Consider the following 27,769-nt stretch of genomic DNA (forward strand, 5'->3'; position numbering starts at 1 on the left):
GGGCCACAGGTGGGTGTCTAGCAGGGGTAGGACTTGGGCAAATTCACTTATTAGAATGGTGACTCCCAAAGCAGACTGGAGGATGCTTGAGGGAAAGACTGAGGCATAGAAACCAGGTAAGAGGCCCCTACAATGGATACCGATGGATGGATTGATCACCCATTCATTCGACAAGTGTTGGAGCCCAGCTATGTGTTGGACACTGGTCTGGGCTTGAGTGGAGGCGCCCCCAGGCCTGTTCAGCCATGTCATGTGGGACCGCAGTACACCAGGCCTGGGCAGCCGGTGGTGACCCTAAGGAGTCCCCAGCCTGATGGAGGAGGCAGAGCCACACCCGAATCACACTCTTGTGAAGGAAAGTGGAGTCTAGGCTGGGTAGAGGGAACCTCTGGGGGGCATGAGTGACAGGAGAACAGGGCAGCCAGCTTGTTCTGAGTGGGGATGCCACAAGAGCCTCCTCCCATGAAGAAGGAAGCCTCGGAGCTAGGGCAGGAGAGAGTGGGAGGGGAGAAGTGGGGAGGCAGAGAAGTGGGATGGGGCATGGCCTCCTGGCTGAGGAAGCAGCCTGATCAAGGGCTCAGAGCTGAGTTTAGGGTCACCAGGTTGCTAATAGCCTGGTGTGTGGGCTGGGAGAGGATGTGCATGAGGATGGAAGGACATTTGGGGTCCAGATTCTGGAGGGCAGAAGGGAAGACTGCGAGGGGAGGCACTGGTGTGGATGAGGGGCCTTTTGTATGCTGGGTGCCGTTCCTGCTCCCAGCAGCTGAGCCGGCCCTGAGTCACCCGTTTGACAGAGAGGCGAAGTGCCTGTCCTGGGCCACCCAGCCTGGTGGGGGCTTGGATGGGAGACCCGATGGGATGGGAAGTCTCATAATTGAAGGAGAGCTAGAAAGCAAGCTGGCCGGCTGTTGAAGGGCCAGCCCCTGCCAGAGAATTTAAGACATGATTGGATTTTTACTGGTCCATCCTGCCTGGGCTTCTGCCCTGCTGCCTCCCTCAAACTGCCTCATGATCCCATTGAGAGACAAATAGCCTCATTTATTTTCCTTGGAGAGAAATCAGTATGTCTTTTTAATCAGCCAGGATGTCTTCTGCTAATCTGTCTCCAGCTCTCCTGTAGGATCACCTTTCACATTTCCATCCTCATCTGCCGAGCGGAGCCATGCTTTGCTCTCTAGTCTTCCTCTTCTTCCCCAAGTTCAAATCCTGACACCGGTGCTTATCCTGTGTGATGCTGAGCAAGCTATCCGGCCTCTCTGAGTGCACTTCCAAGCAGGAGGAGAAGGCTTGCTTGGCTGAGATGTGCTGTGCGAATGTGAAGGCTTGTGGTGCAGAGCCATGGGAAGAGGGCCGAGGTGGAGGTGGACAGGGCAGGGGGTGCTGAGGACTATACCTGGCTTTTCCCAGTGGAGCAGTGGGGGAGGCTCCCAGCCCCACACACGTCACAGTGAAAGGGTGATTATGGATTGACTCTCCCCAAGGTACAGTCTGGGCTTCACCAAGTGCAAGCTTGACCTCAGGCAAGTAACCCCTCCTCTCTGGGTCTCAGTTTCCTTATCCATAAAATTGGGGTGGGGTGGGCTATATCAGTGGTTTTCAATCGGGGTGACTTTGCCTGCCAGGGGACACTTCATAATGTCTGGAGATGGTTTTGGTTGTTCCAACATGGGGAGGATGTGCTACTGGTTTCTAGTGGGTAAAGGCCAAGTACACTACAGTGCACAGGATAGAGGAGAGAGTCCCACAGCAAAGAATTATCCAGCCCCAGTGACAAAGAATTATTCAGCGGCACTCAGTCTGAAAAACCCAGCCCAGGCAGTCTCTGAGATCTCTTGAAGCTCTGAAAGTGTGGAACAGTATGGAGTCGAGGGCCTTGGAGGGAGGGCACCAAGACTGAGAGTGGGGATCCCTGAAGGAGGAGGAGGAGATGGTACAGTCACATAGACTTGGATTAGAACCCTGGAGCTACCATTTACTGAAATGTCACATTCCCAACCACCTTCCCATACTCCCACTCACCCACCTTCCCCCATACATCCCCCCACCCATCTTTCCCCCATACACCCACCCACCCATCTTTCCCCCATGCACTCACTCACCCATCTTTACTCCCCACCCACCCTTCTTTGCTTCATCACTCCATCCATTCATTCAACCATCCATCTATCCATCCATCCATCCATTAATCTATCTAACCATCCATTCATCCATCTAACCATCCATCCACCCAAGCATCCAACTATCCATCCATCCAACAATCCATCCATCCATCCATCCATCCACCCACCCATCCATCCGTCTTTCCATCCAAGCACCCAACTATCCATCCATCCATCCATCCAACAATCCATCCATTCATCCATCCAACTGTCCATCCATCCATCCATCCATCCATCCATCCATCCATCCATCCATGCATGCATCCATCTCTCCATCCATCCATCTATCCAACAATCCATCCATCCATCCATCCAACAATCCATCCATCCATCCATCCATCCATTCATTCATCAATCCAACTGTCCATCCATTCACCCATCCAACCCTCCAACCACTTGTCCATTCAACCAACCATACATTCATCTATCCAACCATCCATCCATCCAGCCAACCATCCAACCATCCAACCATCTATCCATCCATCCATCCATCCATCCATTCATCCACCCATTTAGCCATCCATCCATCTATCCATCCATCCACCCGCCCACCCATCCATCCAGCCATTCATCCATTTACCTATCTTTCCATCTCTTCATGCATTCATCTGCTTATCCACCCATCCCTCCACTCAACCTTTACATTCATGCATTTATCCACACATCTTCCTAACAATTACTTATTTAATCAACATTGACCCCACTACCCAAAAACCTATTTACACAACCATCAATCCATCCACTCATCTATCCATTCATTTGTTTGGCAGATGCTTGTTGATTATCCTTCCACATTTCTCATCCATTCTACTGTCTGCTGAATGCCCAGAAAAAACCCATATTGGGCACGATCACTCATCCTTTGAACCATTCACAAGGCCTTCTGTATCTGGCTTATTCTCCTCACCTTCTGCTGGACTATGAGCTCCTTGAAGATGGGTTCCATGTTCCAAGAGTGCCTGTTTCTTCCCAGACCTTGTTCACTGGCCCTGTACATAGTAGGTGTGCAGCACAGCTTTTGATGAGGTGCATCCTGGCAGGCAAGGTTGGAGGTAGAGGTTGTATGGCCTGAGATGAGGCTGGAGGGAGACCAAGAGTGCTGTCACAGAGGGCCTTGTATGCCAAGCCAAGGACTTTGGAAAGAAGGCAGTGGGAAGCCACAGAAGGCTTTTGGTTTTGAAAGCGCTCTCTGGCTGCCATGGAGGTGGGGGATGTATCAGAGGATACGAGGCTACAGGAGAAGGCTGTTCAGGAAGGAGAGAATGCAGCCTGCCTGGGGCAATGGGGCATTGAGGAGTGGACAGAAAGGAAGGGTTTAGGTGGTGAAATGGACAGATCTCCAAGGTAGATGTGGGGCAAGGGGAAGGGAGGTTCCAGAGAGTTCTAGTCTGGAAAACTTGCAGGACTGGTGATGGGGGTGCATCCTTCATGGAGGTGGGACATGCTGGGGGAGAATTTAGTGGTCTGGGAAGAATATGATGCATCTCTTCTGGACGCGATGAATCTGAGGTTCCCAGAGACTTCCCAGCACTATATCTGGGAGGCCTGGTGCTCAGCAGTCAGGGTTCCTGGGGCTGGGACAGACTTGGGACCTGCTCAGCCATAGTCATTTAGGCTGTGGAAGTGGATATGGAGTCAAGGAGAGGAGATGGGAGACCAGAGGGCTGGGGGCTGGAGGAGCCCAGCATTTAAGTGACAGAACCACAAAGTGGGAGGAAGACCAGCCTAGGGGCTTGTGGCATCTCCTGGAGCCCAAGGGGAAGAGAGTTTCTAGAGCAGGGGTCTGAACCTGGGGTTCATGAGCTTGCATGGGCACAAGTTGCATATTTGTTTTCACTGACCCCTGACTGAAATTTAGCATTTCTTTCTGTTATGGATGGAGGAAACAAACCACACTGGTATTATTAGCAACTCCTGTGGCTGTCACCCATAGCAATCACCAATATTTCCATGTCACATCATGGTCCTTGTAGAGCTCTCAGAATATCATCACAGCCATCACTTTGAGGCAGTGTCACTTAGCATCCAGCCCAGCACTGGAGCTTGCTACTTACTGTGTTGATAACAAAGAATATATGTTTCTTTATCAAAAATTTGTTTTAAAAATATTTTGATAACTACTTTAACATAACTGCCTTCCTTTCTAGTTCTATGCTTTTTTTTTTTTTTTTTTTTTTGAGATAGAGTTTCGCTTTTGTTGCTCAGGCTGGAGCGCAGTGGTGCAATCTCGGCTCACCGCAACCTCTGCCTCCTGGGTTCAAGCGATTCTCCTGCCTCAGCCTCACAAGTAGCTGGGATTACAGGCATGTGCCACTGTGCCCGGATAATTTTTTTTGCATTTTAGTAGAGACAGGGTTTCACCATGTTGGTCAGGCTGGTCTTGAACTCCTGACCTCAGGTGATCCACCCGCCTCGGCCTCCCAAAGTGCTGGGATTACAAGTGTGAGCCACTGGGCCCGGGCTTTTTTTCTTTCTTTCTTTTTTTTGAGACTGAGTCTCCCTCTGTCACCCAGGCTGGAGTGCAGTGGCGCGATCTTGGCTCACTGCAGCCTCTTCCTCCCGATTTTAAGCGAATCTCCTGCCTCAGCCTTCCAAGTAGCTGGGATTATAGGTCTGAGCCACCACGGCCAGGTAAGTTTTGTATTTAGTAGAGACGGAGTTTCACCACGTTGACCAGGCTGGTCTTGAACTGCTAGCCTTAAGTGATCTGCCCACCTCGGCCTCCCAAAGTGCTGGGTGAGATTTTAGGCGTGAGCTACCATGCCCAGCTGTAAACTTAAAAAAAAAAAAAAAACTTTTAAAGTTTTTTTTTTTTTTTGCAATGGGGTCTCACTATGCTGCCCAGGCTGGCTTTGAACTTCTGGGCTCAAGTGATCCACCAGCCTCAGCCTCCCCAGTAGCTGGGGCTATAGTGCACCACTGCACCTGGTTTACTAATCCTACACTTCAATATTTAAAAAAATGCATTTGACCTGGCGTGGTGGCTCACGCCTGTAATCCCAGCACTTTGGAGGCTGAGGTGGGTGGATCACGAGGTCAGGAGATTGAGACTCTCCTGGCCAACATGGTGAAACCCCGTCTCTACTAAAAATACAAAAATTAGCCAGGCATGGTGGCATGTGCCTGTAATCCCAGCTACTCGGGGGGCTGAGGCAGGAGAATTGCTTGAACCAGGGAGTCAGAAGTTGCAGTGAGCCGAGATTGTGCCATTGTACTCTAGTCTGGCGACAGAGCAAGACTCCATCTCAAAAAAAAAAAAAATAGCATTTAAAAATTTTATTCTGGCTGGGTGTTGTGGCTTACGCTTGTAATTCCAGCACTTGGGGAGGCCAAGGTCGGTGAATCACTTGAGGTCAGGAGTTCCAGACCAGCCTGGCCAACATATAATGAAACCCCGTCTCTACTAAAAATACAAAAATTAGCTGGACATGGTGGCACATGCCTGTAGTCCCAGACACTTGGGAAGCGGAGGCAGGAGAATCACTTGAACCTGGGAGGTGGAGGTTGCAGTGAGCCAAGATAGTGCTACTGCAATCCAGCCTGGGTGACAGAATTAGACTCCATCTCTAAAATAAATAAATAAATAAATAAATAAATAAATAAATAAATAAAAACTTTATTCTGAAAAGGGGCTTGTGGCACAGAAAAGGTTAAGATCCCCTGTTCTGGAAGAGGAGTCAGTCATGCCCAGTGCTGCTGGCACATGCGAGTGAGAATGCCTGCTGCATCTGTGTGCACACGTGTATAAGGGGTGCAGGTGCATGAGGGGCAGCAGCTCTCCTTGGGAATGCACACATGAACACGGATGTGTGTTCAGGGGCAGGCAGGGGAGACATGCGGCAGAGGACAGGTCCCCAGGGAGGCTGGAGAAGAACGTAATCCACACTGGTCGAGCCCTCACCCTCTCAGTTCAGTGGCTGCTTGGGGGAAGGGGGCACGGTGAGGTCCCAGAGGAGGCATCTGCAGCCCCTGCCCAGGAGTCAAGGAAGGCTTCCTGCCTGCATACTTTCTGTGTGGTTGGGCTCCCGAGGCTGGATCAGCCCACAGACAGTGGGACCCTGGCCCCCAGGGACCCGCCTGGCCCTTCTCTTCAGCAGTGATGGAAGCAGCTGTGTCTGGCAAATCTCTTCGGCTGGAGCATCCTTCCTGTGGACCTTCCACCTTGGCTTCTCATCCCAGCTGGCAGCCTCTGTTTCCTGCCATTGCCTCCCCTACTCTGCTGTCTGCACTGGGTACTGAAGCTTGCTAGGTGTTTGGGAATCAGAGACTTTGGCCAAATCCAATGAGTTCTTATACAACGGAGATTCCAAGAAGTGGGGCTGGCGTAGGAACAAGGAAGGACTCACTCCCTTGTCCCCTCCTGCAAAGGATCTCAATGCACTGAGATGGCATAGCTTATAAGCAGAACCAATCATGCCATTTGTCATGTGGGGAGTTCCTTGTCGCTGGAGGCATGTAAGCGGAGGGAGGCCTGGGACCATCTGCCTGGCAGGTCTCTTCATTTTATGGAGCAGCTTTCTGTCTCAGCTCAATCACTGTGTCATCTTGGGCAAGTGCTGTCTTCTCTGGGCCTTCATTTTCATGGCCATAAAGTGGGGTGTGATAATGTCTGCCATGCCTGTCTCCCGAGGCAGCTGTGGCCACAGGTGGAACGAGGTTTAAAGGAGAATTAGAAGACAGGAGGGTATGAGGTTCAAATCCTGGCTCTGTCCCTCACTGACTGTGTCCTTGGGCAAGGCTAAGGAACAGAGATGATGCCCATTCCTGCAGGTTGTTGTAAAGGTTCCTGTGGGGTTTGGCAATAGCAGGTGCCCTAGCAGGTGCCTGTGGTTTATTTTATTTTATTTGATTTATAATTATTATTATTTTTTGAGACAGAGTCTTGCTCTGTCACCCAGGCTGGAGTGCAATGGTGTGATCTCGGCTCACTGCAACCTCTGCCTCCTAGGTTCAAGCAGTTCTCCTGCCTCAGCTTCTGGAGTAGCTGGGACTACAGGCATGTGCCACCATACCTGGCTAATTTTTCTATTTTTAGTAGAGACAGGGTTTCACCATATTGGCCAGGCTGGTCTTGAATTCCTGGCCTCATGTGATCTGCCTGCCTTGGCCTCCCAAAGTGCTGGTATTACAGGTAAGACACTGTGCTGGCTGATTGTGGTTTTTTAATAGTTGCATTTTTGTTTTTCCTTAAAGCAGTTGCTCTTCATTTTTTTTTATTTTTTTTTTTGAGACAAAGTCTTGCTCTGTCACCCAGGCTGGAGTGCAGTGGCACCGTCATAACTCACTGCAGCCTTGAACTTCTGGGCTTAAGTGATCCTCCTGCCTCAGCCTTCTAAGTAACTGGGACCACAGGTACATGCCGGCAAACTCAGCTGTTCCATTTTTTATTGAGGTTAAATGTACAAGTTGAGCTCACAAATCCTAATGTGCAGTTCAAGGCATTTTCTTTTCTTTTTTTTTTTTTTTTTTGAGGCAGAGTCTCACTCAGTTGCCCAGGCTGGAGTGCAGTGGCGTGATCTCGGCTCACTGCAAGCTCCACCTTCTGAGTTCACGCCATTCTACTGCCTCAGCCTCCCGAGTAGCTGGGACTACAGGTGCCCACCACCACGCCCGGCTTATTTTTTGTATTTTTAGTAGAGATGGGGTTTCACTGCGTTAGCCATGATGGTCTCGATCTCCTGACCTCGTGATCCGCCTGCCTCAGCCTCCCAAAGTGCTGGGATTACAGGCGTGAGCCACTGCGCCCAGCCTTCAAGACATTTTCATATAAGTCCTCTCCTGGGGCCACCACTCAGGTCAAGAAGAACATCTCCAGTCCCCGAAGCTTCCCTGTCCCCCACCCGCCTTGGGTACTCCCCAACGTTACTGCTCTTCTGACCTTCTTCACTGTAGATTGGCTTCTCCTGGCTCTTAACTTCATGTAATTGGAGTTGTGCATTGTTTGCTCTGCTGTGTCTGGCTTCTGTTTCCCAGCAGAGATCCCTCCATGCTGCTGTGTGTTTCAGTCGCCTGTCCTTTTCATGGCTAAGTAGTACTCCGTGCGGGCTTCTCATGCGTGGCACTGGTGACATTTTGAGCTGGATGATTCTTTGTTGTGGGGCTGTCCTGTACATTGTAGGGTGTTTAGCTGCATCCCTGGTCTCTACCCACTAGATGCCAGTGTCCTATCCCCTCAAGTGTGACAACCAAAAATGTCTCCAGACACGGCCAAATGTCCCTTGGGGGACAAAATCATCCCTGGTTGAAAACCACCACCCTACCCCATTCTTCTGTTGATGAACACCTAGGTTGTCCCAGGTTGGGGCTGTTACCGATAACACAGACGTGCCTGTTCTGGGATGTGGCTTTTTGCGGGGTGTGTGAGCATTTCTCCTGGGTATGCACCCAGGAGTGGCCCTGCTGGGTCCTAGCGTGGGCCTGTGTTTGGTTTTAGTAGAAGCTGCTGAGCAGCCTTCCAGAGTGGTTGCTGCCTGTAAAGATCAGTCAATGATCTTTCGATGAATGATGAAGTTCATTCGTTTATTCAATGAATGAATAAACGAATGAATGAATGAATGTGTGAATGAGTGTCCTCCCAAAACCCCAGGCTCTGAAACAGCTGATGTTCAAATTGGTGGCCACTGTTGCTCGAACACATGCTACACCGTCACACATCACGGGTGGTCCTGGAACAGGGATGCACATGGGCACCTTCCGGGAAGGAGCTGAGCCTGGTTCATCTCAGCACCCTGAGGCACAGGCCATGTATACAGCAGGTGGTCCTTGGATGCTTGTAGGCCTGGCCTCAGAGGAGCATGGAGCTGGCCCAAGAACTGGGATCTGGAACCTCAGGCCTGGAGGGCCTGAGGCCTGAGCTCCCCCTCCTTTGGGTTCACTGGGGACCAGCAGGGGAGGGACACTTGGTGTAGGTGCTGGTCCACCTTCCCTACCTCCCTGATACAGGAGGATGGAGCCCCCAGCCCCTTTTCTCCACCTGATTTATTTAGACAACTGAAACGCACCCTGGGAAGTGGATCAGATTTTAGATTTGACAAAAATAAAAACAAACTTGGCCACCCCCGCCAAACCCAGCACTCCCGCCCCCACCAGCCTCCCAGAGCCCCCCGAATCACAGAAACTGACTGTCGCCTGGGCCTGCAGAAGGAGGGTGGTGGTCGCTATGGTAACCGTGCAGGCCTCTGGCTCGGCTCCTGGAGAGGAGGCTGCCCTGCAGGGCCTGCCCGGGCGCCGGGCACTGCCCCTCCACACGGTTGCTCTTCTAGCTGGGAACTGGCAGGTTTGAGGGAGCCCCAGCATAGTGGCTTCCCTGGTGACCCTGTCCCCTTGGTCCACATCCTGACCTTCTCAGGCCTTGGTGGCTAGGGTGTGGTGTGGTTATGATCTGGCTTAGCTGGGTTTTGATCCTCCTGGCTGGCGGACCTTGAGGCAAACATGCCCTTGCTGGCTTCCCCTCCCCTTCTTCCTGCAGGTAGAGCCTTCCTTCTGAACCACAGCAGGGGCTGGAACATCGCTCTTCCTGACCCCACTGCATACAACAGAGGCCTGGGTCCCCAGCAGGGACACAGCCAGACAGGCTGCCGGCTGGGCTCACCACTGAGCCAGCCTCCACTTCCCTCTGCCTGGCTGGGAGCCTCAGAGAGAGACGATGTGGGTGGGGAGGAAAGAGCAAATATTCCATTAAACCCATCTCAATTGGGGGTCCCTCACATCGCAGACACTGAGCCGGGTGATGGCAGGATGTGTGGATGAGAACATGGGATTTGCAGCCAGTGAGAGGCAGTGCAGATCCTGCCCCTGCCACATACCACGGGAGTGACCCTGGAACCACCTCCTGTGGCCTTAGTTTCCTTTCCTGTGAAGTGGGGATAACGGTAGTATCAGCCAGTTTGGGAGAACTCTGCTGACGTTGCAGGGTGATCCTGATCATTGCTAGGTCTGAATTGGTTGACAGATTCTTTTTGATTTTTATTTTTTGAGATAGGATCTCGCTGTGTCGCTCAGGCTGGAGTGAAGTGGCTTGATCTTAGCTCACAGCGACCTTCACCTCCTGGGCTTAAGTGATCCTCCCATCTCAACCTTCTAAGTAACTGAGACTACAGGCATGCACCACCACAGCCGGCCAATTAAAAAAAAATTTTTTTTTGCAGATATGAGGTCTCACTATGTTGCCCAGGCTGGTCTCAAACTCCTGGGCTCAAGTGATCCTCCTGCCTTGCCCTCCCAAAGTGCTGGGATTACAGATGTGAGCCACTGCACCTGGCCTGGATTCTTTTTTTTTTTTTTTTTTCCTGAGACGGAGTTTCACTCTCGTTGCCCAGCCTGGAGTGCAATGGCGCGATCTCAGCTCACTGCAACCTCCTCACCTCCCGGGTTCAAGCGATCCTCCTGCCTCAGCCTCCTGAGTAGCTGGGATTACAGATGTCCACCACCATGCCCAGTTAATTTTTGTATTTTTAGTAGAGACAGGGTTTCACCATGTTGGCCAGGCTGGTCTTGAACTCCTGACCTCAAGTGATCTGCCCACCCCGGCCTCCCAAAGTGCTGGGATTACAGATATGAGCCACGGCACCTGGCCCGGCTGGATTCTTTACAAAAGGCTGTGGGCGAAGATTCAGTATGCCGCAGGACAGATATCTATCACAGGGGCTGTACTAGCATCTCTTCTTTTCTTTTCTTTTTTTTTTGTTTTTGAGATGGAGTCTCGCTCTGTCACCCAGGCTGGAGTGCAGTGGTGCGATCTCAGCTCACTGCAACCTCTGTCTCCCGGGTTCAAGTGATTCTCCTGCCTCAGCCTCCTGAGTAGCTGGGATTACAGGTGCGTGCCACCACGCCTGGCTAATTTTTGTATTGTTATTGTTAGTAGAGATGGGATTTTGCCATGTTGGCCAGGTTGGTCTTGAACTTCTGAACTTAGATGATCTACTCGCCTCGGCCTCTCAAATTGCTGGGATTACAAGTGTAAGTCCCTATGCCTGGCCACATCTCTTATTTTCTACTCAAGGTAATATGAAGTAACCAGTGGGTAATACCAGCATGAGATTCTTAGTCCTCTCCTGGGGAGGTGGCTTTTCCTTTTTTTTTTTTTTTTTTTTTTAAAGCCCACAATGAGAGACCCCTTGGTCCTGTTATAAGAGAGGATGACAATAAAAGCGGCTCTCTGGTGCACACCGTGTGGCAAGGCCTGGTCCCAGGAGTCCACAGCTACTGGGGCTCTTGCCTCCTGTGCTGGCTGCAAGGTTTAAATGAGATAACGCACGCCAGTTTGTTTTTGTTTTTTAAGATGGAGTTTCACTCTGTCACCCAGGCTGGAGTGCAGTGGTGCAATCTCAGCTCACTGAAACCTCCACCTCCCGGGTTCAAGCGATTCTTCCGCCTCAACCTCCCAAGTAGCTGGGATTACAGGCGCCTGCCACCATGCCCAGCTAATTTTTTGTATTTTTAGTAGAGACAGGGTTTCACTGTGTTGGCCAGGCTGGTCTTGAACTCCTGACCTCAGGTGATCTGCCCGCCTTGGCCCCCCAAAGTGCTGGGATCACAGGCATAAGCCACCGCGCTTGGCCATGCATGCTGTTTGATTTGGAGGCTCCTTGGCAAACAGACACGCAGGGGCACTGAAGAAGTGTTCGCGATTGTCACCATTATTACCACCAGCAGGCTGGCGCCTGGCACACAACAGGCACACAATATAAGCACATTCATTCCCCCTGCTCAGCTCTGAGACCCCAGTTCTGAAGACTTTGAGAGGTGTGGTGCGGGGACATGGGTAGGAAGTGGGGCTGAGGGCCCAGGCTGTGCTGAGGCGCTGGGGGGCTCTGCAGCAGCACCCAAAGACCCTGAGTGATTTTCTCCCCGAGGCCTGTGTGCTTGGGACGGCTTTGCCTGCCAAGGAAACTCGATTGATTGCATCACCATTGATCTGTTTCTCCATCTGTGTTCCTCAAAGGCGCTCAGGGCTGCCCGTCAGGGATCTAATCAGCTTAAAGTGATGGTGCTGTGGCTGTGCCGAGTGTGTGGGGAAACGCGGAGGGTTTCCGTGTGAGTTTGAAAAATCGACTGTGGCTTGGGGACCCCCGTGGGTGGTGAGTCTGTTGTCTGAGTGTCACTTCTGCTCTGGGCTTGCTGTGGAGCTGGGACAGATTTCTGCCCCTGTTTTCCATCAGTGCAATGAGGGATTGGAGCTGTTGCTCTCTAACGACGCTGGCAGGGCTGCTCTGTGGCAAAGGTCACCCCGACTGCAGTGAGGGCCTGAGGGGTGAAGTAGGCGAGGCAGCTGGGCCTCGGATGCCCGTCGCAGGGCTTCAAGCCTCGCTGTGAGAGGCAGTTGGGAGCCATTGAAGACGTCCTGCCGTCGTGGCGCCAGCACTCCAGCCCTGCCCCCTCTGTCACCCAGAAATCCTGTGCTCCCCCTTGGGTCTCCAGCTTCCCTCAGGTTGTCCCTGAACCTTGCGGCTTCGCTTGCCTGGGTTCTCAGAGAGTTCCTCATCACTTGTGACTCATGGTGGAAGCATGAGGCGTCGGGCCAGGCTGCAGAGTGGCTCAAGCCAGAGACCTTGACTCCCCCCGCCACCCTCCTACCCCATGCTGCACTGTCTGGTTTAACTTCAAGGAGGGCTGGTGCTTTTGATCCCTGAGCCAGTGGGGAGTGTGTCAGGAACCGCGGGCAGTGATGCCAGTTCTGGCCTGACTTCTAAGCCTCCTGGGCTCTTGGAAGGGGCCCAAGCTGTGCCATCTGGGATTTCCCCGGGCACCTCTGGGCAAGGGCTGAGACCATCCATTGCTGAATTTCTGAAGCTGAGCAGCCCAGGGATGAAAGCCACTCCATCTGCCCCCTGGGGGGACCCAGTGCAGTGGGCGGGTTAGACGAGCCACAGAGGCAGTGCTGTGCAGCGGCCACCAGCACTGCTGCGAATCAGACAATCTGGGCTGCTCGGGGACTGGGTGACCTTGTGTGAGTGGTGTCAGCTCTCCAGGCTTGTTCCTTATCCATCCCCAGGGTATTGTGAGAGCTGAGGTCATGTCCCTAGGGTGTCTGGTACACAGTCGTCAGAGGTACTGCCAAATTCATTACCGTGGTACGTGCTAGCCAGGGCAGGTGGGAGTGGGAGTGCTTCTGGAGAGGAGGCTGAGCCACCACCTTGTGAGGGGCAAGAGGCACATCCGGGGAAGCTTCAAGAAGAGGTGACCTGCGAACTGGGCTCTGAAAGAGTCTGCCTGCTGGAGAGGTGGAGGAAAGGGAAAGTGTAGGCAGAAGGCATGTTTGGAGAAAGCCGGGAGTTCAGTGTGTGCTGAGGCCAGTGAGTGGTAAGACTGCAAGGATTCACTGAGGTGAGAGTCTAGGCCTTGCGTACCAGGCTTGGGAGGGTGCTGGGGAGCCATGGGAGGTTCTTGAGCAGGGGAGAGGCATCTGGAGAGTGTGTTTCAGGCAGATTAGCCTGGCAGTGGCAAAACAGCTTGGAGTCAGGAAAAGCCTCCAGCCTGAGGTTTTGTGTCTCAGCTCTGCTCTTTTCCAGCTGGTGACCTTGGGCCAATCTGTTTCCCTTTTGTGTCTTGGTTTCCTTATTTGTAAATGGGGCTTATAACAGAGCTGTGAGGATTAAATGAGATAACATTTGGAAAATGTTCAAGTTGTGTTGGGCACACAGCAAGTGCCTGGTTATCGTGTGGGGCAGATTGGAGGGGCAGAGACCAGAGCTGGGGGATACAGAGGATGCTGGGTCAGGGTCCTGGGGAGACACACTGAAGATGGGCTGAGAGGCCTCAGGGGAGGGAGGAGAGCCATGGGCAGAGACAGGCCGTACTTCACAGAGGAGAGCGCTGGCGTTGGAGTCCAGCAGGCCTGGTGTGAATCTCTGTGCCAGTACTTCCTAGCTGTGAAACCCAGGAGAGGCCCCTGATTTCCCCATGTCTCAGCCTTCCTTATCTGTAAAATGGGCCTGCTGACCTCCACTGCTCAGGGCCTTGTTGAGGAGGCAGCAGGGGCTCCGGGGAGACGCTGCTAAGTGCACTTTGAGCCTGAAACTGGCAGGAGGGGCAGAGGGAGCAGAGGATGGGGCTGGAAGGAGAGAGGGCACGACAGGAAGAGAGGAAAGGCGAGGGGGATGGGGGATGTTCTCTGGTAATTAGAATGTTCGAACTTCAAAAAAGTTAATTAATGATGAAGCTGCTGCTGGAGCCAGGCTCAGGCTCGAAGGGGGCCCTGGCAGCGACTGAAATTAATTACAGGCTATGGCGGGAGAGTGGCAGTGGGGTGAGGGGACAGGAAGGAGCAGGGCTGGGGCCAGGAGGAGCTGAGGAGAGGCCACGAGGAGGCAGCATCCCAAAGTGGGCAGGGCTGGGGATGGGAGGGAGGCTGTTGCCATGGAAACCAGGTCACCTCTCCCACTCCTCTCTGGGTGGGGTCCTGCTGAGGGTTTGGCTGGTGTGGCTACATCCCAGCTAAGGGCAAGGGCTTTGAAATGGAGGGGTGAGGGGTTTGCTTGGAGACACTCCTGAGTCCCCGGATGTTGGAGTGGGCAGGGCCTGTAGAGATTTACAGTAGCACCCCCCCCTTACCCACAGGGGACACATTCCAAGACCCCCAGTGGATGCCCGAAGCCACAAATAGCACTGAACCCTATATTTACTATGTTTTTTTCCTATACCTGCATGCCTGGATAAAGTTTAATTTATAAATCAGGCATTGTAAGAGATGAGTAGCAACCAATAATAAAATAGAACAATCACGCCAGGCGGGGTGGCTTATGCCTATAATCCCAGCACTTTGGGAGGCCGAGGCGGGCGGATCACAAAGTCAGGAGATCGAGACCATCTTGGCCAATATGGTGAAACCCTATCTCTACTAAAATACAAAAAAATTAGCCGGGCGTGGTGGCGGGCGCATGTAGTCCCAGCTGCTCAGGAGGTTGAGGCAAGGGAATCGCCTGAACCTGGGAGACGGAGGTTGCAGTGAGCCGAGATCATGCCACTGCACTTCAGCCTGGCGACAGAGCAAGACTCCGTCTCAAAATACATAAATAAATAAACAAAAATAAAAAATAAAATAAAACAATTAGGACAGGCACAATGGCTCATGCCTGTAATCCCAGCACTTCGGGAGATCTGAGGCGGGTGGATCACCTGAGGTCAGGAGTTCAAGACCAGCCTGGCCAACATGGTGAAACCCCGTCTCTACTAAAAATACAAAAAATTAGCCGGGCGTAGTGGCAGGCGCCTGTAATCCCAGCTACTTGGGAGGCTGAGGCAGGAGAATCACTTGAACCCAGGAGGCAGAGGTTGCAGTGAGCTGGGATCTTGCCATCGCACTCCAGCCTGGGCAATAAAAGTGAAACTCCGTCTCAAAAAAAAAAAAAAAAAAAAAAAACCAATTAGAATCACGTACGATAATCAAAGTTATATGAATGTGGTCATGTGATCTCCCTCTTTCTCTCTCTCAGAATCTCTTATTGTACCGCACTCATACCTAATTTTGGGCCACAGTGGACCATGGGTAACTGACACGGCAGATAATGAGGGACAACTGTATCTATTCATCCGACAGATGTTCATTGAACACCTACTAGATGTTAGGCCGTGAGTGTAAAGTCCCTGTCCCCTTTGGAATGTAGATTAGAGCAGTGGCAGAGACAATGAGCATGTCAGCAAGACAGTGGCAGGGCGTGAAGAGGGCGTGGGGCAGCTGGGGGTGATGAGGTTGGGTGGAGACTTCTCAGAGGAGGTGACCATGATGCTAGAAGCTCAGCCCTTGAAGTGGGAACAGCACATGCAAAGGGCCTGAGGCGGAGTGTCCTGATGTCACTCATTGTGTGTCCGAGGAGCGAGTGAGCCAGGGCAGGGCGGAGAGAGATGGGGGGGCAGGGCGGAGAGGGATGGGGGGGCAGGGCGGAGGGAGATGGGCAGGGCGGAGAGAGATGGAGCAGGGTGGAGAGAGGTGGGGGGGCAGGGTGGAGAGAGATGGGGGAGCAGGGTGGAGAGAGATGGGGGGCAAGGTGGAGAGAGATGGTGGGGGCAGAGCGGAGGGAGATAGGGGGCAGGGCGGAGAGAGATGGAGCAGGGTGGAGAGAGATGGGGGGCAGGGCGGAGGGAGATGGGGGGCCAGGGCGGAGGGAGATGGGGGGCCAGGGCGGAGGGAGATGGGGGGCCAGGGCGGAGGGAGATGGGGGGCCAGGGCGGAGGGAGATGGGGGGGCAGGGCGGAGGGAGATGGGGGGGCAGGGCGGCGGGAGATGGGGGGGCAGGGCGGCGGGAGATGGGGGGGCAGGGCGGAGGGAGATGGGGGGGCAGGGCGGAGGGAGATGGGGGAGCAGGGCGGCGGGAGATGGGGGGCAGGGCGGCGGGAGATGGGGGGCAGGGCGGCGGGAGATGGGGGGCAGGGCGGCGGGAGATGGGGTATTAGGGCCCAGGGAGATGGGGTGTCAGAGTGGGGCCCTGCAGGCCAGGCAAGGGCTTCAAAGTTTGTGCTGAGAGAGCCCGGGAGCAGGGGCAGGGTTTTGTGCTGGGGAGGGAGGTGGTCTTGCTGATGTTTTTAACTGCCCACTGCTGCTGCAGGAAGGGTGGTTTGGAGGGGCCAGGGCAGACCCAGGGGGCCGATGGGGAGGCTCCTGGTCATCCGGTGGAGGACCTCCAGGTTCAGAGACAAGGAGGGGCTTGCCGAAGACCGCAGAGCCAGTCAGTGCTGGGACGAGTTCAAATGCAGGTCTCCTGGCTTCGTGGTCTTGTTTGCTGCTTTTACTGCATGAGAGCCCCTTTCTGTTTCCTGACACTCAGTTTCTGGGGGAGGAAAGGGGGTTGTATAGGTGGGGTGTGGTGAGTTCCATCAGCATCTCTCCTCTTACAGAAGGAGAACCTACTCCCGACTCCAGTCATTGCCTGTTAAGGTCAGTCAGGCTGCATAGTCTGGAAGTTCACCTGGGTGTCTGACTTCAGTCATTCATACTCTGTGCGGCTGAAGTCCATTTCATCCTGGATTGCCTCTTTTCAAGTAGGCACAGATTTTCTAAGGCCCCAGGACTCAGTCAACTGGAGATCCCGTTGGGGAGATCTGAGCGGACTTCGGATTTCTTACTGGTATGACAGGCGGGGGCTGGAAGTGACACAGCCCTGAGCTCCTTGAGGCCTGACCTCCCTGGTCCTGTGACTGGGAGGATAGAGAGTGGCGGGACTGGACACTGCGGGCTGTGTTCTAAGGATGGGTAGGAGTTGGCCTGGGAGGGAGGGAGGAGGGCATTCATGGAGGGGCTCTCAGCAGTGGTGAGGAGAGCAGCCTGGCCAGGTGCAGGAGGGGAGCCCATTCACCCCAGCTGCAAGCTGTGCCCAGAGGCCCTGCCCAAGGCCAGGTTCATGGCCGGCTCTGGATCCCCTCCGCAGCAGGAGACCTTCTGCCTGGCCAGGACTGAGGGGGCCCAGCCCCACCCCATGTGGTGCAGGCCAGGGCTGGGCTTGGTGCGGGTGTTTTGGAGTTAGGTGATGAGCCCTACCTGAGCCCTAACCCTGGCAGTGGGCAAGGAGAGAAGGACGGGGCCATCCAGCCAATCTCAGCCCCACTGGAGGGCCCTCTGCGGGCTCCAGACCCAGACCTTGGCAGAGACGGAGGGAACGAGCCCTCAGGCTGGGGCAAGGAGTGGGGTCCTGCAACTGGGGGCCTGGTGGGTTTGGCGCATATGGCCATGTCTGTTGTGATGGGGGCAGACTGGCACCACGGGCTTTGAGCTGTTTCAGGGATGGCACCCAGAGGGAGAAGAATGAGGAATGGGGTGTATGCCTGTGTGTGTGGTGGGTTGCGGGTATTACACTCTAGGGTGCACCCCAGCCCCCACGGGCAGTCCCACCTGCTGCTTTGTCCTTGACTTGGTGTGCACGTGGTTTGAATGTGTCAGCATGCTGGTGATCCTGCTGAACTGCGTGACACTTGGCATGTACCAGCCGTGCGACGACATGGACTGCCTGTCTGACCGCTGCAAGATCCTGCAGGTGAGCCGGCCGCCCCGCCCCACTGCCCGCCCCGCCCCGCCCCGCCCCGCCCTCATCCTCCAGGACCCGGCCTATGCCCCGCCCACTCCATGCCCCGCCCCGCTCCGTGCCCTTCCCCATCCTGCGCTGTCCTACCAAGCGCTGCCGCACTCAGCCATCACCAGCCGCACTCACTTGGCTGACCCTTCCTCACTCCCACCTGGTCTTACCTATTACCCTTCGGATCCTCTCTTCCCTTTATCTGTCCTCTCCACCTTGAAGCCTCTACCTTAGTCCAGGCCTCAATCTTCTCCCACCCGGGTGCCCCCACCAGCCTTCTCCTGCACCCCCCATATGCACACCTGCAAAGCACAGTGACCCCGACTCTCCTCTGCCTACAACCTGCACTTCGTCCCCCGTGCTCTTGGACTAGAGGCCGAGTTCACACCCCGCCCTAGATGCCCTTTAGGAGCGGGCCTCTGGTTTCACATTCTGTTATCTCCTGAGGTCCTGGGGTGGGGCTTGACCTTTGATACCTGACATAACCCTGTGCAGAGCATGTATACGGGTAGCACAGATGTTAGGGTTGTACCCATTTTACAGATGTGGAAACACTCGGTGCCTCTCCCTGGGAAAGCCAGATTCCTCCCGGGAGGCATTGCTTTCTGCCTCTTGGGTTTTTTTTTTTGTTTGTTTGTTTGTTTTTGAGACAGAGTCTCGCTGTGTCGCCCCAGGCTGGAGTGCAGTGGTGCGATCTCGGTTCACTGCAAGCTCCACCTCCCGGGTTCATGCCATTCTCCCACCTCAGCCTCCTGAGCAGCTGGGACTACAGGCGCCCGCCACCATGCCTGGCTAATTTTTTGTATTTTTAGTAGAGACGGGGTTTCACCATGTTGGCCAGGATGGTCTCGATCTCCTGACCTCGTGATCCGCCCCTCTCGGCCTCCCAAAGTGCTGGGATTACAGGCGTGAGCCACTGTGCCCGGCCTCTGCCTCTTGGGTTTCTATAGTACTCAGTAGCTCCAAGGCAGCACTGGGCCAGAGTCTCCCCAGGCACTTGGTAAAAATCCAGACCCCTGACCCCATCTCAGACCTGCTGAAGCAGAATTTCTGGGTGGGTCTGGGGTCCGAGTGGGTAACAAGCTCCTCAGCAGCCCCGGGCCCCAGGCCTGGTTAGCCTCATGGTGAGTTCACCGAACAAGCACCTCTGTGTCCTCACCACTGGCCTGGCCCTGGCACACAGTAGGTATGTGGCACCTGTTTGTTGAATTGAGTTGGCTGCAGCCCTCACTAATCCTGGAAACAGGAATTCCGCCCAGTCCCCGCCCTCAGGAAGCATAATCTCATAGCCTCCTTTGTGGGCAGAGAAAGGCAACACTGAGGCCTGTGCCTGGGGGCTATTTTGAGACAGCTGCTTCCATGGGGGCTTTGGGGTCAGACCCACCGGAGTTTCAATCCTGGTTCTGCCACTTATCTGCTGTGTGACCTGTGGGGCAAGTTGCTTAACCTCTCTGAGTCTCTGTTTCCTCATCTGTAAAATGGGACTACCCATGGGGTCCTTGGGAGAATTAGGAGAGAGAGTGGGGTCAAGTGTGTAGCCAGTGCTTGGTAATTATTAGGGAGAATATGGGACGGCCCCTCACCCCACCCCCACCTGGGGCTCTTCTATCTGTTCCCAGGCTTAGGGAACAGATAGAATGGGCTGTATGACCTTGGGCAAACTCATTCCCCTCTCTGGGCCACAGTCTCCTCATCTATGAAATGACTGCATTGGACTGGGATCACTGAGGTTCTCCTCCTGCCCAGGAGGAGTTTCCGGGTATTTCCCAGGCCCCTTGCATCCATGTGGTGTCCCCACCTCACACTGTGGCTGCAACCCCTGGGCCCTGCTCTGCAACCTCACCCTGTCCCTTGCTTCCCTCCTCCTGCCCCTGCAGGTCTTTGATGACTTCATCTTTATCTTCTTTGCCATGGAGATGGTGCTCAAGATGGTGGCCCTGGGGATTTTTGGCAAGAAGTGCTACCTCGGGGACACATGGAACCGCCTGGATTTCTTCATCGTCATGGCAGGGTAGGTAGCGCCCGCCAGGCAGGTCCTAGCCTCTGGTGCACACCAGGCATAACTGAGAGAATCCAGGGCTTCTTGCTGATGGCGATGAAGGGGAATCACGGTGATGCGTGGGACCCTCCTGGACCCCTGGGCTGGGAGGAATGATGGACAGACAGACATTCTTTCCTCCCTTCCTAAGTTGTGTGTCCTCCAGCACTGCCAGCGGATACTGGGTGAGTTTATGCTAATTAATGATACGACCTTGAGAGAGCCACTGACGCTCTCTAAGCTTTCATTTCCTCATCTGAAAAGGGGAATAATAATAGTAGCTGCGTCAAAATGAGCACCCAATAAATGCTAGCTATTAGGATTGCTATCCTGGATCTCTCATCACGCCAGAGACCGAGCACAGACTCAAGCACTGTCTGACTCCAGACTGTGGTTATTTCTACCGAGACACAAGCTGCCGTCAGGGACAGGCCTGGTTACAGCTGAGCCCGTCTGGAGCGTCTGGGACCCTGCTCTGGGCCTTGTGCCTGCTTTCCTGGGTCAAACCCATCCATGCATTCATCCATCAACCAGGGACTGAACAACTTGCTCCCCAGTGTTGGCGCCGTCCTAGCTGCTGGGGGCAAGGAGGAGAGCAAGCCAGACACAGGCCTTGTCCTTCCTACTCCTGTCTCGGGGAGGCACCCACCTGCTATGCCAGTGGGCGTGCCTTCACACACGGGGACCAGGGCGCTGGGCAAAGCATGTGGTTTGCTGAGAGCATTTAACACAGCAGCCCGACTGAGCCAAGCTGGGGACTTGGGGGCTTGAGGGCTTCCTGAGGAGGTGACACGGGAGAGCTGAAGGATGAGGAGACATTAACCATGCCCAGGAGTCGGTCATTATTAGGGCAGAGGAGAGAGAAAAAGGCTGGAGGCTGTACGTGTGTGTGTGAGAGAGGATGTGTGAGTGTGTGTGTCAGTGTATGTGTGTATGTGTGTGACCTCATGTGTAGAATGCTATCGAGGAGGTGTGACCTTTTTGATTCAGTAGACACATGGCTGAGACGGACAGTCAGGCTGTGAGAATCCCATCAGGTGTCTGCTAAATTCCACAGATGCGTTCTGAAGTGAGGTGATTCGTTTCACTAGGGTTTTAAAAAAGTTACACCTCTTCTAAGCTTGCTTGCTCTCTCGCTTTCTCTCCTTCTCCTTCCTTCCTTCCCTCCCTCCCTCCCTCCCTCCTTCCTTCCTTCCTTCCTTCTCTCTCTTTCTTTTGCCCGCCCTCCCTCCCTCCCTCCCTTCCTTCCTTCCTTCCCTCCCTCCCTCCTTCCTTCCTTCCTTCTCTCTCTCTCTTTCTTTCGCCCTCCCTCCCTCCCTTCCTTCCCTCCCTCCCTCCTTCCTTCCTTCTCTCTCTTTCTTTTGCCCGCCCGCCCTCCCTCCCTCCCTTCCTTCCTTCCCTCCCTCCCTCCCTCCTTCCTTCCTTCTCTCTCTCTCTTTCTTTCGCCCTCCCTCCCTCCTTCCTTCCTTCCTTCTCTCTCTCTTTCGCCCACCCTCCCTTCCTTCCTTCCTTCCCTCCCTCCCTCCCTCCCTCCTTCCTTCCTTCCTTCTCTCTCTCTTTCTTTTGCCCTCCCTCCCTTCCTTCCTTCCTTCTTTTTTTTGAGATAGGGTCTCACTCTGTCACCTAGGTTGGAGTGTGGTGATGCAATCACCACACACTGCAGCCTTGACTTCCTAGGCTCAAAGGATCCTCCCACCTCAGCCTCCTGAGTAGCTGGGACTGCAGGCATGTGCTACCAACCCTGGCTAATTTTTCTTTTCTTTTCTATAGAGACAGGGTCTCACTATGTTGCCCAGGCTGGTCTTGAACTCCTGGGTTCAAGCTATCCTCCCACCTCAGCTTCCCAAAGTGCTGGGATTACAGGTGTGAGCCACCGCACCTGGCCTCTAAGCATCTTCTCTCAATCACTGTATTCAGTTTGACAAACACATTGTCAACAGTCACTGAGACCTGTATGGAAGCTGCTCTGGTTTCCTGTGGTTTCCTGAGCACTGTATCCTCCTCTTAGTCACATTCTTCATTTTCATTCTTATTCTGGTTTGGCTGGAGAACATCTTTAAGTAGATTTTTTTTTAAAAGAAAAGGTGTTTGGATAGTGTCATTTTTCAGTCTTGCCTGTCCAAACATATATTCCTTTGATCTTTGAGTATGGACAGTTATTTGTGCTGTTGTAGAGTCAGAACACTGCACACATCCTGCCATTCAAACCTGCACTATAGTATTGCAGGTGAGTCCAGTACAGATCTGTTTCCTCTTTCTTGGAAGATGACCTTCTTTTTCCTGACTAGAAGCTTGTGGGCTTTTCTCTTTACCTTCAGAATCAGACCTTTCTCTAGGGCAGGTCTAAGGGGGACCTTAGAGAACTCAAGACTGGTGCTTTTGGCCAGGTGCAGCGGCTCACCCCTGTAATCCCAGCATTGTGGGAGGCCGAGGCAAGAGGATTCCTTGAGGCTAGGAGTTTGAGACCAGCCTGGGCAACATAGTGAGACCCCATCTCTACAAAAAATAAAAAATTAGCCGGGTGTGGTGGTGCACTCCTGTAGTCCCAGCTACTCAGGAGGCTGAGGCTGGAGGCTGGGCTCCTTGAGCCCAGGAGGTTGAGGCTGCAGTGAGCAGTGATCATGCCATTGCACTCTAGTCTTCAACAAAGCAAGACCCTGTCAAAAAAAAAAAAAAAAAAGATTCATGCTTTCCTTCATCTCAGAAGAAAGTTCTTCCATCTCTTCTTTGGCTATGGCCCATTATTCTCTGCTGTCACCTTCTGGAATTCATGTTATATAGATGTTTCTGTCCTCTATCTTTTGTCCATGCCTTTCCTCTTTTCTTTCACAGATTTTGCTTGTAATATGAGAGAAATCTTTGACTTGGGCTTCTGAATCACAAGTGGGCTTTTCAGGAATGTCCTTTCCCCTATTTACTGCCCCTATGGAATAATTCATTTCCTCAGTGTCTTTTTAATTCACAAGAACACTTCTTGTTTTTGGATTTCTTGTTTTTCAGAGTACCTTGTGCCTGTTCTTGTTTTATGGATGCCTGCTCTTGTTTTATAAATACAATATTCACCTGAATCTCCTTATATACTAATTAGGCTTCTTAAAAGTCTTTTCATGATTCTGGAAGTAACCCTGTATCAAAGTATAATTTCTGAAAAGGTAAAAAAAGTGACCCTTACACAAATCTTAGAATGAATGTATACGGCAGATTTATCCAGCTCGTTAAGGAATAGGGACTCAGCAGATGGTAATCAGCAGAATTAGGAAAACAGACATCAGAGAAAGAATGTAGGAAGAAAGTGAGATTAGAGTCAAAACTGGTTAATAACCTACAGGGTAATAAACCATAACCTTTGGAGTTATCTTTTGGGCAGAAATCACATACATCTCTGCCAGATAAAAATCTACAAGTTAAAATGTAATTTCATAGCATCCAGACCTTTAGTGAACAGGAAATTGTGAAGCAAACAAAGGTATTTTCTCCCTGGATAATGAAATAATCTTTAAATGGCCTGTTAAATTATGCTTCAAAATGACATTGCGAGAAATAGTGCCCTCCTTTTGCCGTATTTCCAAGTTCTAGGGTAATTTTTCCTAACTCTTGTTTCAGGGAAGTCATTTGTTCTGCTGGCTCCACTGACTGACTCCCATGGGCACCCCCACGCTGCCCTTTTGACGTGAAGCATTCTGTATCGCTTAGCGATTCTTTCCTGTCTGCTCATATTTATAAATAAAGACAATGAGGCTCTAAGCTGAGCAGGGTGAAGAGCTGCCTAGCTTCAGCATTGTGGTGAGCTCTCAGTTTGACATCTTCTCTTGGTCCTCGAGATGGGGGCTGGATGAGGCGAGGTCTGCAGGCCAGCATCCTTGGGAGATCAGGGAGGGCTGGGCATGGGGCTGACATGCAATGTGTGTGGTCACACAGGGCCCCACGCTTGGGTCCATACTCTGCTGTCGCTATTTTGAAATTCTTAATCATTTATGAACAAGGGGCCCTGCATCTTCACTTTGCATCAAGCCCCACAATGATGTAGGTGGTCCTGGCTGAGGGATAGATGCAAAGGAGACTTTTTTTTTGAGGCAGTTTCATTCTGTCACCCAGGCTGGAGTGCAGTGGTGCGATCACAGCTTACTGCAGCCTCGCCCTCCCTGGACTCAGGTGATCCTCCCACTTCAGCCTCCCAAGTAGCTGGGACTACAGGCACATGCCCCATGCCTGGCTAATTTTTTTTTTTTTAATTTTTAATTTTTTTGTAGAGACAAGGTCTCACTATGTGACCTCCTGGGTTCAAGTGATCCTCCCACCTTGGCCTCTCGAAGCGCTGGGATTACAGGTGTGAGCCACCACGCTCAGCTGACTTTTTTGCTGGAGTCATGAGCACTCTCACTGCCCAGCTATGTGCTGGATTTGGGAACTCAGGTGAACAGGACCACCCCGTGCTCAAGGTCGTTCCCATCCTTTGTGCCCAGGGACGGCGTGGGTGGAGAGCACAGGATGGGGAGTCACAACCCTGGCTCCAGAGCCCAGCCCTCCAGTCCCCCTCCCACCCAAGACCCGTCCCCAGAGCGGCCCACCCACCCCCCAAATCCCACCCAGGCCTGGTGCTATAAATGTTCTGTTCCCCGAGTAACCGGCCTATTTGCTCCCTTCCTCTACCTCCCCTTCCCCAAATTAATTACTAGCTCTTTCTTCAAGCTGTGGAGGCTGACATAGCACCTCCGAGTTAGAAGGTTCCTTAGAGGTCACGGCCTTCATCTCCACATCTGGTGTAACCCTCATGGCAGGTGTGTCTGAGACTGGGGCCTGCCTCTGTTCCCAGGCTGCCCCTGCAGGGAGCACAGTGCCTCACCAGGCAGCTAGTCTCAAACTAGGACATCCAAATGCACTAGAAAGCTCTTTCTTTCAGGGAGCTGAAACTGATCTTCCTGTGGCTCCCACCGGATGGTACCATTCATTCATTCATTCATTCATTCACTAAATCGACGTTTATTGAGCATCTACTACATGCCGGGCCTTGTGCAGAGCAGTGGGGGCATGAAGATGAACAAGACAGGCCCTTTGTGATTTCATGGAACTTTCAGTTTGGAAAACAGAAATAAAACACATCACCACAACTAAAGTCTAAATTGGGATCCATGCTGTTGTCAGGAAGCATAGAGGGCCATCAGGTCATGGAATGGGGTCCTGCTTTTGATTGGGGGGTGTCACCGTATGTCACACGGAGGGGCAGACCTGGGGTAGGTAAGAGCTGGCCAGGCAGAGAGCTGGGGGAAAGGGAGTTTCACGCAGGGGGGAAGCATGCAGGAGGCCTGAGGGGGTGCATGAGGAAGGGAAAGGTGAGTGACAGGGGATGCTGGAGCCCAGGGTTTCTGTGGGGTGGGTGCTAAGAGATGAGGCCAGAGAAGGGGCAAGGGCTTGATTGCACAGGCAAGGTCCAGAGGCTGCAGGGATGGTGTCACTGACAAACTCATAGCCGTCCTTCAGAAGTTGGGGGGTGGTTCCTGTCCTCCTCAAGTCTCCCCTTCCAGATGAAATGTCCCCAGCCTTCCCACCATTTGTCAAAGGACAGTGTTCATCCCTTACCTGCTGGACTCGCTTCAGGCTGTCTCTGTCCCTGGCAGGAGAACGGGATCCCACCCTCGCAATGATGGCTTATGGGGTAGAGAGAATGGGCTGCCCTCGCCCCAGTGAAGTGTGGGATTGCGGCGACCTGGGGAGTGGCCATGCTCCCTTTTGCCATCAGGTCATGTTCACTCTCCAAACCAGGTCTCTCCCACCCTGGAACTAAAAGTTGGTGATTTTTAAAACCCACGTGAAAAACTTTGCACTTACTGCTGTTGATTTCATCTCACCGTGGCCTCTTGGAGTCCTGAGGCAGCCGCTCATTCCATGCACTTCCTGCACTCGCACAGCTCAGGATGGTGAGTCCTGTGGCACCGCACTAGACTCTTCCAGTGTGTGACAAAGACCCCGTCATCATCTCTATTTGTGTTTGGTTGAACCCAACTCTTTTATTTATTATTCTTTTTTGAGACAGGGTCTCTCTCTGTTGCCCAGGCTGGAGTGCAGTGGCGCCATCTCGGCTCACTACAACCTCAGCTTCCCAGGTTCAAGCAATTCTCATGCCTCAGCCTCCCGAGTAGCTGGGATTACAGGCATGCGCCGCCATGCCGGCTAAGTTTTGTATTTTTAGTAGAGACGGGGTTTCACCATGTTGACCAGACTGGTCTTGAACTCCTGACCTCAAGCGATCCACCCTCCTCGGCCTCCCAAAGTGCTGGGATTACAGGCATGAGTCACTATGTCTGGCCAATCCCAACTCTTTGTCTTATCATTTAAGCTACACTTTTCTGCGTCTGTCCATTAGGAGGTCATGAACTATTCAATCACATTCTTGCTGAACTTGAGACGTTCTTTATCTGTGTATCTCCCTTGGTGCATCATGCTGGTAATTCTATCTCCTCCCCCAACCAGAAACAAAATGGCCATTGCCACCTGTGGGGAGGGGCCTGGGCACTTCTGTTAAAAGTTCCCCAAGAATTCTGATGTCTGGTCTCTGGGGGTGAGCCAGGGGTGGAGGGTGAGGCTACTGGGATCTCTCCAGAATGAGGTTTGCCAAGGACATGGCTGATGTGGGCCCTGTCTTGGTTGAGTACAGAGAACAGGAGGCGCCTTACATCTGAAAGACTTCGCAAGCTTCTGACTGTATGGAGAATGGAACAGCTGAGGGCAGGGTGTGCACAGATCAGGAATGGGAACTGCCCCACTCCCCAAACACATGCACAGCCTTTCACCCCTTCTCAATGTTCCTCCAACGTCAGGGAGCAGCAGGATCACTGGGGCATGTGTTAAAAAGCAGATTTCTGGCCTTAGCTCAGGGATCCACTACCAGCAGGCAGGCAGAGCTTAGAAATCTGCATTTTAACCAAACGCCCAGGTGGCCCTGATGTGGTCTGTGGGCCACCTGTGGAGAAACTACAGCTCATTCGACTGTCACAGCAGCCTCTAATCAGGAGCACTGAAAGGTAGAGGTCATGATTCCCAGTCTGGGAACCGCAGGAAGGGGAAGAGAGATAGGGAGGGTTCCATCTCTGCATCTGTGTCCAGGATTTGAATAATTCTCATGACAGGTAGAAGTACTTTGTGAACAGAACAGTGGGAACTCTATGTAAGAAGTTCTGTGATTGGCCGGGCACTGTGGCTCATGCCTATAATCCCAGCACTTTGGGAGGCTGAGGCAGGCAGATCACCTGAGGTCAGGAGTTTGAGACCAGCCTGGCGAACATGATGAAACCTCATCTCTACTAAAAATACAAAAATTAGTCCAGGTGCAGTGGCTCACACCTGTAATCCCAGCACTTTGGGAGGCCAAGGCGGGTGGGTCACCTGAGGTCAGGAGTTCGAGACCAACATGGTGAAACCCTGTCTCCACTAAAAATACAAAAAAATTAGCTGGGCGTGGTGGCGGACACCTGTAATCCCAGCTACTCGGGAGGCTGAGGCAGGAGAACTGCTTGAACCCAGGAGGCGGGGGTTGCCATGAGCCCAGATCGTGCCACTGCACTCCAGCATGG

At 52.9% G+C, this 27,769-nt stretch overlaps 1 protein-coding gene across 3 annotated transcripts in view; it reads left to right on the forward strand.

The window, feature by feature from the left end:
* The window catches only part of CACNA1I (calcium voltage-gated channel subunit alpha1 I), a 133,564-nt gene that overhangs the window by 23,843 nt on the left and 81,952 nt on the right, over nt 1-27,769 (forward strand). For 2 of the 3 annotated variants that reach the window (XM_055374684.2, XM_055374685.2), the window contains exons 1-2: nt 17,938-18,124; nt 20,041-20,174. In XM_055374684.2, the coding sequence (XP_055230659.1) occupies nt 18,032-18,124; nt 20,041-20,174 (227 nt within the window). In that variant the 5' untranslated portion in view covers nt 17,938-18,031. Of the gene's footprint in view, nt 1-17,937; nt 18,125-20,040; nt 20,175-27,769 lie in introns of those variants that run through there. The other variant, XM_055374686.2, reaches the window with a different exon arrangement.

This window comes from Gorilla gorilla, chromosome 23, assembly GCF_029281585.2.
Source record: "Gorilla gorilla gorilla isolate KB3781 chromosome 23, NHGRI_mGorGor1-v2.1_pri, whole genome shotgun sequence".
NCBI classification, from domain to species: Eukaryota; Metazoa; Chordata; class Mammalia; order Primates; family Hominidae; genus Gorilla; species Gorilla gorilla.